Source organism: Manis javanica, chromosome 8 (assembly GCF_040802235.1).
Source record: "Manis javanica isolate MJ-LG chromosome 8, MJ_LKY, whole genome shotgun sequence".
Classification (NCBI taxonomy): domain Eukaryota; kingdom Metazoa; phylum Chordata; class Mammalia; order Pholidota; family Manidae; genus Manis; species Manis javanica.
Genome location: NC_133163.1, coordinates 101318005 through 101333992, shown reverse-complemented (window position 1 = coordinate 101333992; position 15988 = coordinate 101318005). Strand labels below are relative to the sequence as shown.

General features: G+C 35.0%; 1 protein-coding gene across 5 annotated transcripts in view; it reads left to right on the top strand.

Annotated features, from left to right (window-relative positions):
* Positions 1-15988, top strand: part of DMXL2 (Dmx like 2) — a 160828-nt gene that overhangs the window by 91100 nt on the left and 53740 nt on the right. For all 5 annotated transcript variants that reach the window (XM_037021035.2, XM_037021033.2, XM_037021032.2 and 2 more), the window contains exons 16-19: positions 992-1111; positions 3885-4112; positions 5685-7361; positions 10260-10370. In XM_037021035.2, coding sequence (XP_036876930.2) covers positions 992-1111; positions 3885-4112; positions 5685-7361; positions 10260-10370 — 2136 coding nt within the window. The remainder of the gene's footprint in view (positions 1-991; positions 1112-3884; positions 4113-5684; positions 7362-10259; positions 10371-15988) is intronic.

Below are 15988 nucleotides of genomic sequence, written 5' to 3'. Positions count from 1 at the left end.
TCAATCAGTTTATTGTCATTATTCTTTTTAATGCTCTATATTAGGCTAATGAGGACCCTTTCTGAGTTGGTCCTGAGTCCTTTTGCTGCAACCTCATTATTCTTAATAGTTTACTTTCTTTCAGGCACAACATGATATCCCAGGCTTATCTTATAGATATCCTTTGCAAGAATGGAGTCATCCCTTCAAACAGATCCTTTAATGGGGCATGGTATTTAGAGGCCAAAATTTGAGCTCTAGCAATGATCATTCCAATGAATTGTCATTACAGTTTTCATTTTTAAAGAAAGTTTTTGTTGTCCTGTGTACATCTCATTTTCATATGTGAAGAAATGTAGTTGTCAACAGGGGAAACTATGTCTACAAATAATATCTTTTTATTAAAATTGTGTAAAATTGCTTTAAAAAAAGTATACCACCACCACCACTGCCTCTCCTCCTGTAACTTTTTTTCAGAAATGCTTTTTCATATAGGAAAAGCAAGGTAAATATTTATTTCATTATTTCCTATTAATTGCCAATTTTCCAAATAGGGAGTTAGTGCCCCAGTTACTTAAGGAGCATTAAAAGAGGCTGACTTGCACTCCTTTTCTCTCTCTTTATTTCTCTCCTTTTTCTCCTCCTTCCATTCTTTCCTCTGTTCTTTTTTATCCTTTCTTTTGTTTTCTGATGTGCCCTTTTTTCTGGTATTTTTATGAACTTGTGATTTTTATGGTTAAAGTATTTTAATAAATTATATTCTTACTTTTTGTTGCTCAGATTATCCCATCTTTGACCAATAGGCTTCCCCTCATGTTGGCTTTTGTGTACTTTTGATATAACCTCATTAGTCTTTGACAGCTACCTAACTTTTGGTACAAAAATTACATAAAACTGCTCATAACTGTCTCTTTTTCCCTGTTCCTTCTGATTTCTATAAATATTTTTTTGAAGTCTTTCTTTTAACCCTATAGAAACATTACTTAAGTATCCTTTTCTTTTTGAACAATAGGTTATCGCCCACCACCATTTTCAGAAAAGTTCTTTCTAGTTGTTATTGAAAAGGACAGCAATAATAACTCTATTCTCCATATGTGGCACCTTCATCTTAAATCTGTACAGGCATGTTTAGGTAAGCAATTATGTTAATTTTTTGCTGAGATGATGTGAAATAAATTCATTTTCCTGAATATCCTTTAGGTTGCTTAATTCCTTAAAATGAAGATCCAATGAACAATAAATGGAATTGCTGAATTGAAGTATGTATATGCCAAATATTTAATTACAAGGCCATAGCTCATTAGTAAAACAGGTCAATCTAAAAATAAAGTAGCCTATGGGCACATTAGATATATTGAAAAAAAATTTTTTTACTGTTTTTTCAATTAATATTTATTGAATACCTGTTTGGTATAAATGTATTCTAGATACTGTCTTTCTATAAATCAGTTTTGCCCATAGAATTAATATTGTACTATAGTGTTGATTAATACACACTGCCATCTGATACAGTGTACATTAGCTTTAGCATCACTCATAGAAGCATATATCCTATTTAGAAAAATAGAATTGGCATCTGAAGCTCATAAGCAGAACTTTTTATAGAATATTATTTAGCCATACTTTTGCTATACACATTCATATTAATTTCTTAGGAAATTAGAAAATCTGTAGTATGAAGCAAAGAAGTTGATAATGGATCTTTCTTTTTAAAACAAACATTTATTTTCTGAGAGATAATTGTTAAAGAACTGTACAGACAGCCATATCAAACTGAATCTATTTTAAACTGGTGAACTCAAAATATTTGAGAGGTTTAAAAAGATTTATTACTTCTGGTGATTATGTAATTTAACTGAGTTTATATGAATTAAACATTTAATACAGTAAACTAGTAATATGTATACATAATTTGTTTCCTCTGTAATCCACATCGTCACATAGCTGTTTAAACAGCAGTTCTAACTGGGCCATGAACTGGCATTAGAAAAGACAAATGACTCGATAGAACCTTTACCTGTGCCTAGTTGAGCCTAATCCTCCAAGGCAGCAGGAATCTGAAAGTTTGTTTAAAGCCTTTGCAGTTAATTCTTGGTGTTACATATTGTTTCACAGAAATGAGAGAGTAGAGGTATCTAAACCAGCTCGTCAGGAAGAGAATACAACATAGTATTTTCTGGAGTTGGGCACACAGGCAAGAGTGGTTCTGAAGAGAGTAATAGAGTTAGTAACAGATACTTGTGGTAGGACAGGAATTATGTGATACCTTCCGTCCCACTGCTTATGAGGGAAGTGTCCCACTGCTGTTATAGTTAATGTAGAGTTGCTTGCTTACTTTGTTTGTGATGGCAGTAAAAGATCACAAATGCTAAATAGAGGCAAACAAATAGTATGCTCTCTTCAGCTATGACAGCGGCTGTACTTTGGTTCTAACTTATGCAGCAGATTTAACATAGAGCATATTGCCATTAGAGCGAATGCTTGAGTGTATCAGTCTGTTGAAAATCCTGGCAGAGGGTAAAATGAAGGCTTAAATTTAGATGGGGAAAGAGCACATTGAGTGCCTTCTAAGTGCTAGATACTTTTATGTGTGTGTTAGATATTATCCCTAGTTTACTAATGGAGTAATATTAAGCAACTGGATCAAGTCTAACATCGAGTGTGCCACTGAACCAAGTTTCAGAATCAGTTCTTCTGGCTCTAAAGCTTTACTCTTTTTTTCCTGCTCTTACTTTATTTCATAGCATGAGATATACATTAGAAAATTACCTGGTTTACAGGAAGTGAAATGAAGTAGTTCAACCTTATTTTACAGGTGAGAACATAACCAGAGATGGTGAAGTGCCTTGCTTAGGGAATCATATCTATATAGTGATAAGAGCCAGGAATAGTACTTTTGTCTTACAACTACTGATTTAAGTTTGTAGTTTATTCCATTTTATAAGAATGTTTTTATATTTCATTTTGAGTGGTCGATCTGCCATTATAAAATGGATTGACATATTTATCATCCACCAGAAGCAAAAGGGGACTGATTATTCTCAGTATTTGGATGCTTCTTGAGATGTACAGAGCCATGAGACATTATCCTTGCTCTTGATGGACTCGTAGCCTGATGGGGGCAAACAAACACACAAATAAGTAATTGTAAAGCAAAGTGTCCCTCACATATATAGAAGCACAGATAACTGAATCTGCTTAGAGATTTACACTCCACTCTAATGTGAAAGCTGGAGACTGGAAGATCAAAGTCAATATGCCTTATAAAAGCCAGTCAACTAATGTTAACTTAAATTTGTTTGGAACTTTTATTTTATTTTACTTTTTTGTATTTGTTCTGGAAATCATTATCTTACTTCAGCACTTGATAGTATTTTAGAGTCTTCTCTGCCACTAGCTAATTCTATGACCTCAGGAAAACAATTTAGCTCTCTGAGTTTAAATTTCTTCTACTAAATGAGGCAATATCTGTTATTTCTCTGAGTTTAATTCATGATCCATCTGTTTTTTGAAATATCTGGGTTGGTTATTAATGCAGATTTCTGGTATCTACCCCCAAAACAAATGAATCAGTATTCCTGTGGTTAAGCCCAGGAATCTTGATGTCAACAAGTTCCTCAAACTTTTGATATGTTTCATTGGTTGAGAACATTGGACTAGATAATTTAAGTTTTCTCTGATTCTTCACTGACAGTGTCCTTGTTAGGACATTGGTGATGCTAAGAAAGAATAAAATAGTTAAAAAAAGAAGTCTATCAAGGTAACTGAGGAAAAGTCTGAAAATTGACCTCGTCTCGAAAGTGGTTTTAAAAAACCATGTTTCTTAAATGGTAAACTATTATTCTAGTTCGTATATGTAGTGATGATAGTAACATATTTCGTACTTCTTAAATTTGTTTTCAAAGCTAAGGCTTCAGAAGGTGTTTCATCAGAAGGTCTACTTTCAGTGCCCGAACAGAAGAATGTAGACTCTTCTCCAGAAACCTCTCCCAGTGTGAGCCCCATGCCACATTCTTCATCAATTGCCAATCTTCAAACGGCTAGTAAACTCATTCTGAGTTCTAGACTGGTATATAGCCAACCTGTTGATCTCCCAGAAGGAGTTGAAGTAATAAGAGCAACACCTTCAGCAGGTAAAGTATTGTTAAGACCAGGTGATTGTAGCTCAGAACAATCTTCACTGGGTAAAATGGATGAACTCCAATGGTTGACATTGAAATAAAGACTTAATTTTAAGTAGTGATACATGTGTTTAGAAACAAGTTATTATTAGAAATAATTTCCTGTAATAAATGTAATCAGCTTGACAGAAAATGGTAGAAATATTTTAATGTGAGGTTTCTTGCCTGTACTATGATTTCCTATAAATAGGAATACTGTGATAGTAAAACTGCAAAGAACAAATATGTTCATTTGAAAGTCATTGAAGTTTTTTTTAAATTCAGGCTTCTCATCCACATAGTACTAGTCTTGTCTCACTTTTTTTGTTTGAACAGGAGTTGGTAGATACTTTGGGGAAAAAAATACAGGATACAAGGTTATAGTTTGGCTAGCCTAGAATGATACTTGAGTTTAATACGGTGAATAAAATAGTTTGGAGGGCAGGACTGGCAGCTGTATTTAAAACGATCTGTCACTTGTGGAATTGTAATTGAGGAGTTCCTAGAATAGTATTTTTGGGAACCAAAAGTGGAAATTCAAAGCTATTTCAGTGAATGGTGAATAATTTTGAGTATGAGAGAGTTCTTAATGCATCCCTAAGACTGGATTGAATTGAGTTGGACAGGTCGCAATGAGAGTTTTGTGGCAGATGCAGACCTAGGCCAGTTTTTGAATTTTTCAAAATATTTGGTAAACTTGGGATATACTCAGCTAAGTTTATTGAAATTAATAATATTAAGTTATATTTGCAGGGGCTTTATGAGATGCTTTCCCATGTCTTATTTGATAGGAACACTCCAAGGGAAAGAGTAACATGATCTCTGTTATTTAGATGGAACAGCCTCAGATGTTTAAGTAGCTTTCATACTGTTATGAAGGTACTGATGCACAGGAATTTGAATGGACAAGTCTTCTGATCCCAGTCTTTATCATGTTATTCTCATGTTATAGCTGACAGTGTTAGTCTTTGGCTGTCAGTAATAAATATGAGGGTTCTGGCTCAATGTTAGGAGAGCATGAATTAAACCTGGTAGAAAGGAGGCTTTAGCTGTCTGGAAACATTTTGATGGTAAGAGTAGATCTGAGGTATGAATTATTAGAGGGTTGGTGAGGGGCATTTGAAGGGCAAACTGTATTGGCTACTTAAGCATTTATGATGAAAGTGATTAAAGTTGTAGAATGGAAGTCCAGTGAGGGATGTGGCAAGGGCATATATAAATTGGAGCCAGTAACATTTATTGATTAAGGGTTAACTTGTTTCATTGCCTTCGAGTTTTATGTAATGAAATATTTGCCTCATTTAAACTTAGTTACCTAAAAAAATTAAATAATTATTATAACATTTGATTTCTCTATTAGGCTGTTTTAAGACTTCTATAGATACCTTGGCCAATGGACAGTTAGTGTAGGATACTAGTTAAGGGGGGACTGAAAGTTGTTCTAAAGCTCATGTGGCTTTGGATTTATCACATTCTAGAATTTGATGATTAGCATATTATTTTGTGGTTCTGTTATTATGACTATTTGCGTTTCCTTTTTTTAAGGCCATCTGAGTTCTTCTTCAATTTATCCAGTGTGCCTTGCACCTTATTTAGTGGTTACAACTTGTTCTGATAATAAAGTACGCTTCTGGAAATGCAGTATGGAAACCAACCTACAGTGTAAAAGTGATGAGAAGGAAACCTTTCATTGGAGGAGATGGCCCTTGATGAATGATGAAGGAGAAGATAATAGCAGTACAGTGAGCATTGTGGGAAGACCAGTTGCTGTTAGCTGTTCATACACAGGTCGCCTTGCAGTGGCTTACAAACAACCTATCCATCAGAATGGTTTTGTTTCTAAAGAATTTTCCATGCATGTTTGCATATTTGAATGTGAATCTACAGGAGGGTCAGAATGGGTTTTAGAACAAACAATTCATCTTGACGATTTGGTCAAGGTTGGAAGTGTACTTGATTCCAGGGTCAGTGTAGACAGTAATCTATTTGTGTACAGCAAATCAGATGCACTTTTGAGCAAGGATAGATACCTTATTCCGAATATCAAACATTTAGTACATTTGGACTGGGTATCAAAAGAAGATGGCTCCCACATTCTCACAGTGGGAGTTGGTGCTAACATCTTCATGTACGGGCGGCTCTCCGGAATTGTGACTGAGCAAATCAATAGCAAGGATGGAGTGGCTGTCATTACTTTACCACTAGGTGGTAGCATCAAGCAGGGAGTTAGATCAAGATGGGTTCTTCTTAGATCTATAGACTTAGTGTCCTCTGTTGATGGTACACCTTCACTGCCTGTTTCTCTCTCTTGGGTAAGAGATGGGATATTGGTAGTGGGAATGGATTGTGAAATGCATGTATATGCACAGTGGAAGCACGCTGTCAAATTTGGAGACAGTGAAGTTGGTAGTCCTGATGCAGAAGAGATAGCAATACAAGATCATTCTGCTTTTAAATCTAGTATGTTGTCAAGGAAAAGTATTGTTGAAGGAACAGCTATTGCTGACGATGTTTTTAGTTCTCCAACCGTAGTTCAAGATGGTGGCTTATTTGAGGCTGCGCATGTACTCTCCCCCACCCTTCCCCAGTATCATCCAACTCAACTGTTAGAATTGATGGATTTAGGGAAGGTCCGCAGAGCTAAAGCTATCCTCTCTCATTTAGTAAAGTGTATTGCAGGAGAAGTTGCAATAGTTAGAGATGCTGATGCTGGAGAAGGGACTAAGCGACATCTCTCTCGAACCATTAGTGTAAGTGGCAGTACAGCAAAGGATACAGTCACCATAGGAAAAGATGGTACTCGAGATTATACTGAGATAGATTCCATTCCTCCACTGCCATTATATGCATTGCTTGCTGCAGATCAAGATACAACTTACAGAATTTCAGAAGAAAGTACAAAAGTACAACAGAGCTATGAAGATCGTACCAAAAGTCAACCAGAGGATCAGTATTCAGAGCTGTTCCAAATCCAGGATATAACAACAGATGATATTGACTTTGAGCCAGAAAAGAGAGAAAACAAATCAAAAGTAATAAATCTTTCTCAGTATGGACCAGCTTACTTTGGCCAAGAGCATGCTAGGGTACTTTCCAGTCATCTTATGCACTCAAGTCTACCAGGCCTTACCCGTTTGGAGCAGATGTTCCTTGTAGCTTTGGCTGATACAGTGGCTACCACCAGTACTGAGCTGGATGAAAGCAGAGATAAGACTTACTCAGGTAAGCTCATTAAAATTTATAAGGTTATCATTAATAGAACTATTTGTAAAATCTACATAATGACTCACATATGCAGTCTTTCTTTAAACCTTGCAGGGAAAAGACCTCTCTAGTAGACAGTTACTATTACATAGTCTGATAATAGTAAAGTAAAAGATAATAAAATTAATAGTAAAGTACAAAAATAGTAAAAATAGAAAGACAGTTGGGAAGGTCTCTGACTTGCACAAACAACTTCATTGATTTTTGATATCTGAGTGCATTTTCCCATGAGATTTTACACTGAAATGTTTGATTTCAGGTATATAGTCTTCTGTTTTTCCAAACAGATTGATTCCTATGGTTTATTTTTATTTTACTTTTAGTGTTAATGGCCCACTTGTAAATTTTGCTGTTGAACTGTGAGGCTTACCTCATGGGCTCAACTTGTTCATCTTCCCATTCCTAGGAATAAATTTTTTGCAGTTACCCAATTTTCTCCAAAAAGTTTCTTTTTGAAGAAGAGGTTTTATTAATTTTAACATGACATGTGGTTCATTTAATTTATTCTGTTACCAGAAAGTTTTTGACTGCCTCCTGAAATAGATTCCATTCTCTTATATGCAGATAGTTAAAGGTAATATGTTGATTGTAAATGGTAGCTTTAGCAAAGGAAACTGAAAAGTATCGATCATTCATTCATTCAGTACATATTGTGGAAGAGTGAACAATTGCTATATGCCAGATTCTTTATGTACTTTATCATATTTAATTATCACAACAATCTTTCAGTAGGTAGCTATTATTATACTTAATTTTATAGATGAAGAACCGATCCTTAGGGAGATTGTAACATAAAAGATCACATAGGCAGTAAGTGGCAGAGCTAGGGTTAATAAATTGGTAAAGCATTGCTTCTAAGCCTGTATTCTTTTAACTATTTGGCAAAATTTCCAAATTTAAGGAAAAAAGACTCTTTCTCAAAGCCACCTGGCATAATCTCATCATACAGCCTTTATAATACATTCCCAGAGTTGTCCCTTCTATAGATTCAAATAACTAGAGACCTCAAAAGGTTGTGCCTACGACCTTTTTCCTAACCATGTTAATTAAAAAAAAATCCTAATCATTATGAGGTCGTATGTAGTAGAGTAAGATTCTCCCAGAATAGGCTTAAAGCCTTTGTTGTAAACTTAATATATACTAGAGTTTTTACTCTAGGACATTAAGAAAATAGACGTACAACAATCCATGAAAAATAGTTTAAACTTTCTGATACAAAACTGTATCATTGGCTAGGCAATATAAAAATGGTTCATCCAGGTCACAGTGGTAGGTAAGGCAGGAATGGATGTCTCTGTTTCACAGGGTGGTAAACTGAAGCTCAGATATTAAATAAATTGCACATCTCAGGAAGTGGATTCTAACGAAATCTTGCCATTTATTCAGATGAGACAATTTAGAGGCATTCCTGACTGCTTTCTCTCATACCCCATATCCAGTCTATTGGCAAATGCGACCAGTTTTACTCTATCCAGAACCCGGTCACTTCTCATCACCTCTCCTGTTAGCTCTTTGTTCAAATCACTGCTGCCTCCTGCCTGACTATTGACAGAGTCTTCTAAAGTGTGTCATTCTTGTTACCTCAGCTTGTTTTGCACACAATTGATTCTTTTAAAACAAAATCATGTTGAATCTCTCTACTTAGCATATACCAGTGGCTTCCCATCTCAATTTAGAATAAAAGCCAACTCCTGTGACCTGGGCTCACTCACTCTACTACACTGGCTTCCTTGCTGTCCCACAAACACACTGTAAGCACATTTCTTGTCTCAGGATTGTTGCACATACTGTTTCCTCTGTGGAGAATGCTCCTCTTCTAGATTTATGCATGGCTTATTCTCTTAACTCCTCAAATTTCTGTGAAATGTCATCATATTAGAAACATTTTTTCCCTGACCACACTATATAAAACAGAACCCTCTTACTCCAGCACTTCTTTCTCTCAATCCTGCTTTATTTCTCTCCATAACAACTTTCCATTAGATATAATATTGTTTCCTGTTTAGCTCCTAAAATGTAAGCACCATGAGAGTACAGACTGCCTTATTCACTGCCAAATCCCCAATGCCTAAACTGTGCCTTGCATGTAGTAAATGCTTAAACTGTTGAATGAATAAATAAATGAATGGATAAATGAGTAGAGCTAAATGGGAAGTAGAGCTGGAGCTTGAGTATTGACAATTTAAAACATTTTATTTTCTTCTAGAAAATACTTGATTTAACACTGAGTAATTCCCTAAGAGGCGTGACTGGGCTTGATTCTATTAGTACTTCTGCATTGCTTTTATCCGACAGTGGTTTATAGTTATGTTTAAACTTGCCACACTTTGATACATTTTTGTTCAACTCTTGATTAAGTACATTTGTGGACTTAAGGTTAAGGTTTAACCTTAACCTTGTACCACTAGCCTAGGGAATCAAATTTCAAATGTTTCATTGTACAGTATTTCAGTTGTGCTAACGAGCCTAGGAAATGTTACCTATTATAAATATTCTCTACATGAATTCAGATGGGGTTTAAAAATTATAAGTAAGTATAGTTAATATTTTAAAATTGGATTTCAAAATTTCTTTCCTTTTTATTTATTATGAGTAGCTTTAAGTACTATTGTTACCTGTATTAATAGATAATTACATTTTCCCCGATAATTTTTCATTTGGGAGTTTTAGTATTTACATGTGTTTTTTATAAAGATATTTTTTTATAAAGTTATTAAAGTTTTCACTAAGGAATACACTAAAAATGTCATATGTGTATAAATTATTACTACCAAATTTAGTGTTTATTTTCTACTTTTGTATTGGTTAGTGAGCCTGCTACAGTCCTTTCTCCTTAAATACATTTTCTGTCTACAGGAAGAGACACATTAGATGAGTGCGGTTTGAGGTACTTACTAGCTATGCGCTTGCACTCGTGCCTTTTGACATCGCTGCCTCCTTTATACCGAGTACAACTACTCCATCAAGGTATTAACTCCCTGTATGAGCCTTTGCACAGCTTTTATTTTCTATTAAATTGGTTGGTGCATTCATATTTATGTGTAAGCTTTAGGTAAACCATTATATGCATACTTATCATTAGCCTTAAGATCTTCCTGTCACATAGTATCCACTTACTGGTTTTTCTCTCTAGCTTTCAGCTCTACTCTGAGTTTTGCTCATCAGTCTCATTTTCTCAGACTTTATACACTAAAGTCATTGTAGCTTAGGTATGCTTGAGGTTGTAACCCAAAGTGGTCCCTAATTTCCTTGACAACTGGTGTCTTTTCTTTAAAAATTATGTAAAATTCGTCCTACATGTTATTATTTATACTTATCTTAGTGTAAGTATTATGTTCTAAGTTATCTGCTCACAAGTAAAGCAGATGTTCCAGGGATATCTGCCTTACAGTAATCCAGTAGATTTGCATACTTCCAGCACACTGCCACATACCCTAATTTGAGACATAAGGATTTATATCAGCCCCCTAATTTGCAGATTAAAATATCAAAACTATAAAGTGACCTCACCAAGATATAGGGCTATTTATTAGTAGAGTTGGAATTAGAATCCCAGTCCAGTGTAGTGAAGACTGTTCATTTTGAAACCAACGTCCTGGATGCAGCCCCTTACAATATGCATTAGTATTGTAGGACTTAAAATACCAGGCTTTGTAGTTATTCTTAACGATAGCACTTACCTTTACCTTCAATAAATGGTCTATGAAAATATGATTCTAAACAGCTGTCTAATATGCTGTCTGTATTCATCTATTCAGTCTTTTATTTTTGAAACATTTTGTGTGTGGAGGTTCTATTTGAATTATTACTGTAATGAATAACCTTATAACCTTGCATATAAATATATGTGTGTGTGTGTATATATATATATATATTTATATATATATCTGATTATTTCCTCATGGTAGTTTTCCAGCAGCAAAATTACTGAATCAGAAGACTAGAAATAACTCTTGATAAGTATTGCCGTAGTCAGAAAGACCTTTGCTCATTTGCATTCCCAGAAGCAATGTTTGATGATGCCAAAATTCAACCCAATGGCCAACTTTTGATATTATCATTTTAAACAACCTATGCCCTTTGGATAGATTTAAAGGATGGTTTTTCAAGGTTCTTTTAATTTAGTTTTAAGTGGTAGTCACATTGCCTCCAGAGATCTCAAACACCTCAATTTCTAAAGTTTTGTCAAATTCCATTTTACCTTTGATACTGTTAAAACACTGGAGATGAGAAGTGGCTGGTGCATTGTAGGTGATGGTCATGGGCACAATTTTTAGGAAAAAAGTTTAGCCAGCATATATAGAGAAAAGTTAAGAACAGAGATAAACTGCAAAGAACAGCTAGCCACTGGTAGGCAAACAGAAGGAAGTGTCTGTTGGTGCATCTATTCTTTTTCTTCCTAATACCTTTCTTTGTCTCTAATAGTTAGGTTTCAAATACATTCACAGTTCTCTTAATCTTGCTTTCTGACCCTCATTCTCATGACGTGCCTGTATGGTTTGTTTGTTTGTTTGTTTCCTTGTAATCATACCAAAAATTTAATTAATCAAATTTCATGTAAGGGTCTGTAATTTTATATATTTTGGATTATTCTATTATATAATAAATTTCATATCATTAAAAGTATGCATCTTGTATTACTTTACAATAGCAATTTCTAAAGCAAAATGTTACTTGTTAGATATAGTAATTATTTCTTAAATCAATGATTTAAATAATGAGAAAAGCCTTTTAAGTTCTGAAAACTACAAATTGATGTTGCTAAATTTTTTCCATTTTTCCCCCTAAATTTATAGCAGCAGTCAAAGCATGTTGGATTTATTTTGTGATACGATTTCAAACACAGTTGTATATAAATATTAGGAAATGGGAAAATGTAAGAGACATGAGATTATTATTCAAAATGGTCATGATTTTTCCTTTAATACTTTTTAAAGGAACTGTTGTAAAGCAGTAATTATTAGAAAAGCTTTAAATTATATGGGAAACCTATATAGTAGTTGTTAATGAAAAAATATGTAGTGATATTGATGGCTTGTAACACTGAGAGACCTGTGTTGTATTGTGACTATCATTGACCACAGACATTTCTTTGTGTCCAACATGGGCTCAGATAGATGACGACCTCACTGATCGGTTCTCTTTCCTAGGCTTCTCTGAGTTTTCCCCAGCATTTCCATTGGCTGTCACAACTCTGTGGGGTTCACTTCCCTTATTTTCCTCTTTACCTGCTCTAAGTAAAATGTTATTGGTAGATAAACTTTTGTAAAATATATTTTTTGTTGGAGTATAGTTGATACACAATATTATGTTGAGTTCAAGTATACAACATAGTGATTTCAACAGTTAAATACATTATTAAATCCTCACCCCCACTAGTGCAGTTATTGTCAACATAGGAAAATGTTACAGAATCATTGGCTATATTCTCCATGCTGTACGTCTATCCCTGTGACCAACTTATATTATGATTGAGAATTTTTGTGCCCTTTTAGCTCCCTCACACTTCCTGCCCATCCACCCCAACCCCTCCCCCGTGGTAACCACCAGTCATTTCTCAGTGTCTATGAGTCTACTGCTATTTGTTTTGTTTTTAGATTCCACATATAAGTGAAATCATATGGGTATTTGTCTTTCTCTGCCTGGCTTATTTCACTTAGCATAATACCTTCTAAGTCCATCCATCTTGTTGTAAATGGCAGGATTTATTTCTTTTTTATGGCTGATCCATTGTACTATATGTACCACATCTTTATCTATTCATCTGTTGGCACTTTGGTTGCTTCCATATCTTGGCTATTGTAAATGTGGCAGTAGAAAGGCGTGCATATATCTTTTCTGATCACATAGAAGTGGAATTACTGAGTTGTATGGTATTTCTATTTTTAGTTTTTTGAGGACCCTCCATACTGCTTATAGTGGCAGTACCAATATACATTCCCCGCCAACAGTGTAGGAGGATTGCCCTTTCTCCACATCCTCATGAAAACTTGTTATATCTTGCCTTTTGGATAGTGGCAATTCTGATTGGTGTGAGGTGATATCTTACTGTGGTTTTTGATTTGCATTTCCCTGATGATTAGAGATGCAGAGCATCATTTCATGTGCCTGCTGGCTATCTGTATTTCTTTGAAAAAATGTCTATTCAGGACCTCCACCCATTTTTTAATTGGATTATTTGTTTTTTTGGTGTTGAGGCACCTGAGCTCTTTATATATTTTGGATATAAGCCCCTTATCAGGTAAGTCATGAATATATTCTCCCATACTGTAGGCTGCCTTTTTGTTTTCATGATGGGTCCTTCGCTGTACAGAAGTTTTTTAGTTTAATGTAGTCCCACTTGTTCATTTTTTATTTTGTTTCCCTTGCCTGGGAAGACATGTCCAGAAAAAAATTATTCATGCTTATGTTGAAGAGATTTTTGCCTATATTTTCTTCTAAGAATTTTAATGTTTCATGTCTTATATTTAGGTCTTTAATCCATTTTGCGTTTACTTTTGTGTATGGTGTAGAGAATAATCTAGTTTCATTATTTTGAATATAGCTGTCCAGTTTTCCCAACACAAGTTATTGAAGGTGCTGTCTTTTCCCCTTTACATATTCATGGCTTCTTTATCATATATTAATTGACCATATATGCAGGGGTTTATATCTGGACTCTCTCTCCTGTTCCATTGATCTATGGGTCTATTCTTGTGCCAGCACTGTACTGTTTTGATTACTGTAACTTTGTAGTAGAGTTTGAAGTCAGGGAGCATAATACTCCCAGCTTTGTTCTTTCTTGGGATTTTTTTGGCTATTTGGGGTCTTTTGTGGTTCCATATGAATTTTAGTACTATTCTAGTTCATTGAAAATGCCATTGGTATTTTGATAGGGATTGCATTGAATCTGTAAATTGTTTTGGGCAGCATGACCATTTGACAATGTGAATTCTTCCTATCCATGAACATGGGATAGATTTCCATTTATTTGTGTCCTCTTCAGTTTCTTTCATCAGTGTTTCATACTTTTCAGAGTACAGGTCTTTTACCTCCTTTGTTAGGTTTATTCCTAGGTATTTTATTCTTTCTGAAATTGTAAATTGAATTGTTTTCTTGATTTCTTTCTGCTAGTTTGTTGTTATTATTTGGAATGCAACAGGTTTCTGTATATTGATGTTGTATCCCTTGACTTTGCTGAATTTGTTGTTAAACTATTGAGAAACTCATTTGTACTGTCAAGTCTGATGGTGTCTTTTTTTTTTTTTTTTTTTTAGAAATAACCTATTTCTTACTTTGAGACAATTACAGATTCACATGTAGTTGTAAGAAATAGCACAAAGAGATCTGCTGTGCTCTCCAATTTCCCCCAATGGTAACATATTGCAAAACTATAGTACAGTATTACAACTAGGATACAGAGATTATGCAGTTAAGATACAGAACATTTCCATCAGTGCAAGGATCCCTTATGCTGCCTTTAATAGCCACGCACCTATTTCCTTCCCATCCTCACCCTCTCCTTAGCCCCAGGCAACTACTTATCTGTTCTTTCCATTTGTTTGATTTTTGTCATCTCAAGAATGTTATATAAATGGAATCATACAGCATATAACCTTTGGATTTTTTACTTAACACAGTTCTCTGGAATTCATCCAGGTTGTTCATGTATCAATAGTTTGGTCCTTTTGTGGCTGAGTAGCACCACAGTTTGATTAGCCACTCACCAGTTGAAGGATAACTGAATTGTTTTTGGCTTTCTCCATATGACCCAGCATCCTCTGCATCCTTGCCAACATTTGTTGTTCCTTGTCTTTTTGATGTTGGCCATCTAACTGGTGTGAGGTCATATGTCATTGTGGTTTTAATTTGCATTTCTTTGATGATTAGCGATATGGAGCATCTTTTCATATGCCTGTTGGCCGTCTGAATTTCTAGGTACTATAAACATTCATGTACAGGCTTTGCTGTAATCATTAGTTATCAATTATCTGTGACATATTGCCCAAGTGCAATTGTTGGGTCATATGGTAGCTGCATATTTAATTTATTTTTTATTTTTTATTAAGGTATTATTGATATAAAATCTTATATTCAGGTTTCACATGAGCAACATTGTGGTTACTACATTCCCCCTATTACCAAGTCCCCACCACACACCCCATTACAGTCACTGTCCATGAGCATAGTAAGATGCTTTAGAGTCACTACATGTCTGCTCTGTGCTATACTTCCTTCCCTGTGCTCCCCCTATATTATGTTAATCACAATACCCCTTAATCCCCTTATCCCACCTTTCCCACCCGCCCTTCCCAGTCCCTTTCCCTATGGTAACTGTTAGTCCATTCTTGGGTTCTGTATGTTGCTGTTTTGTTCCTTCAGTTTTTACTTTGTTGATGAGTGAAATCGTTTGGTACTTGCCTTTCTCTGCCTGGCTTATTTCACTGGGGCATAATACCCTCTAGCTCCATCCATGTTATTGCAAATGTAGCATTTGTGTTCTTCCTATGAATGAATAATATTCCATTGTGTGTATGTACCACATCTTTATCTATTCATTACTGATGGACACTAAGGTTGCTTCCATTTCTTGGCTATTGTAAATA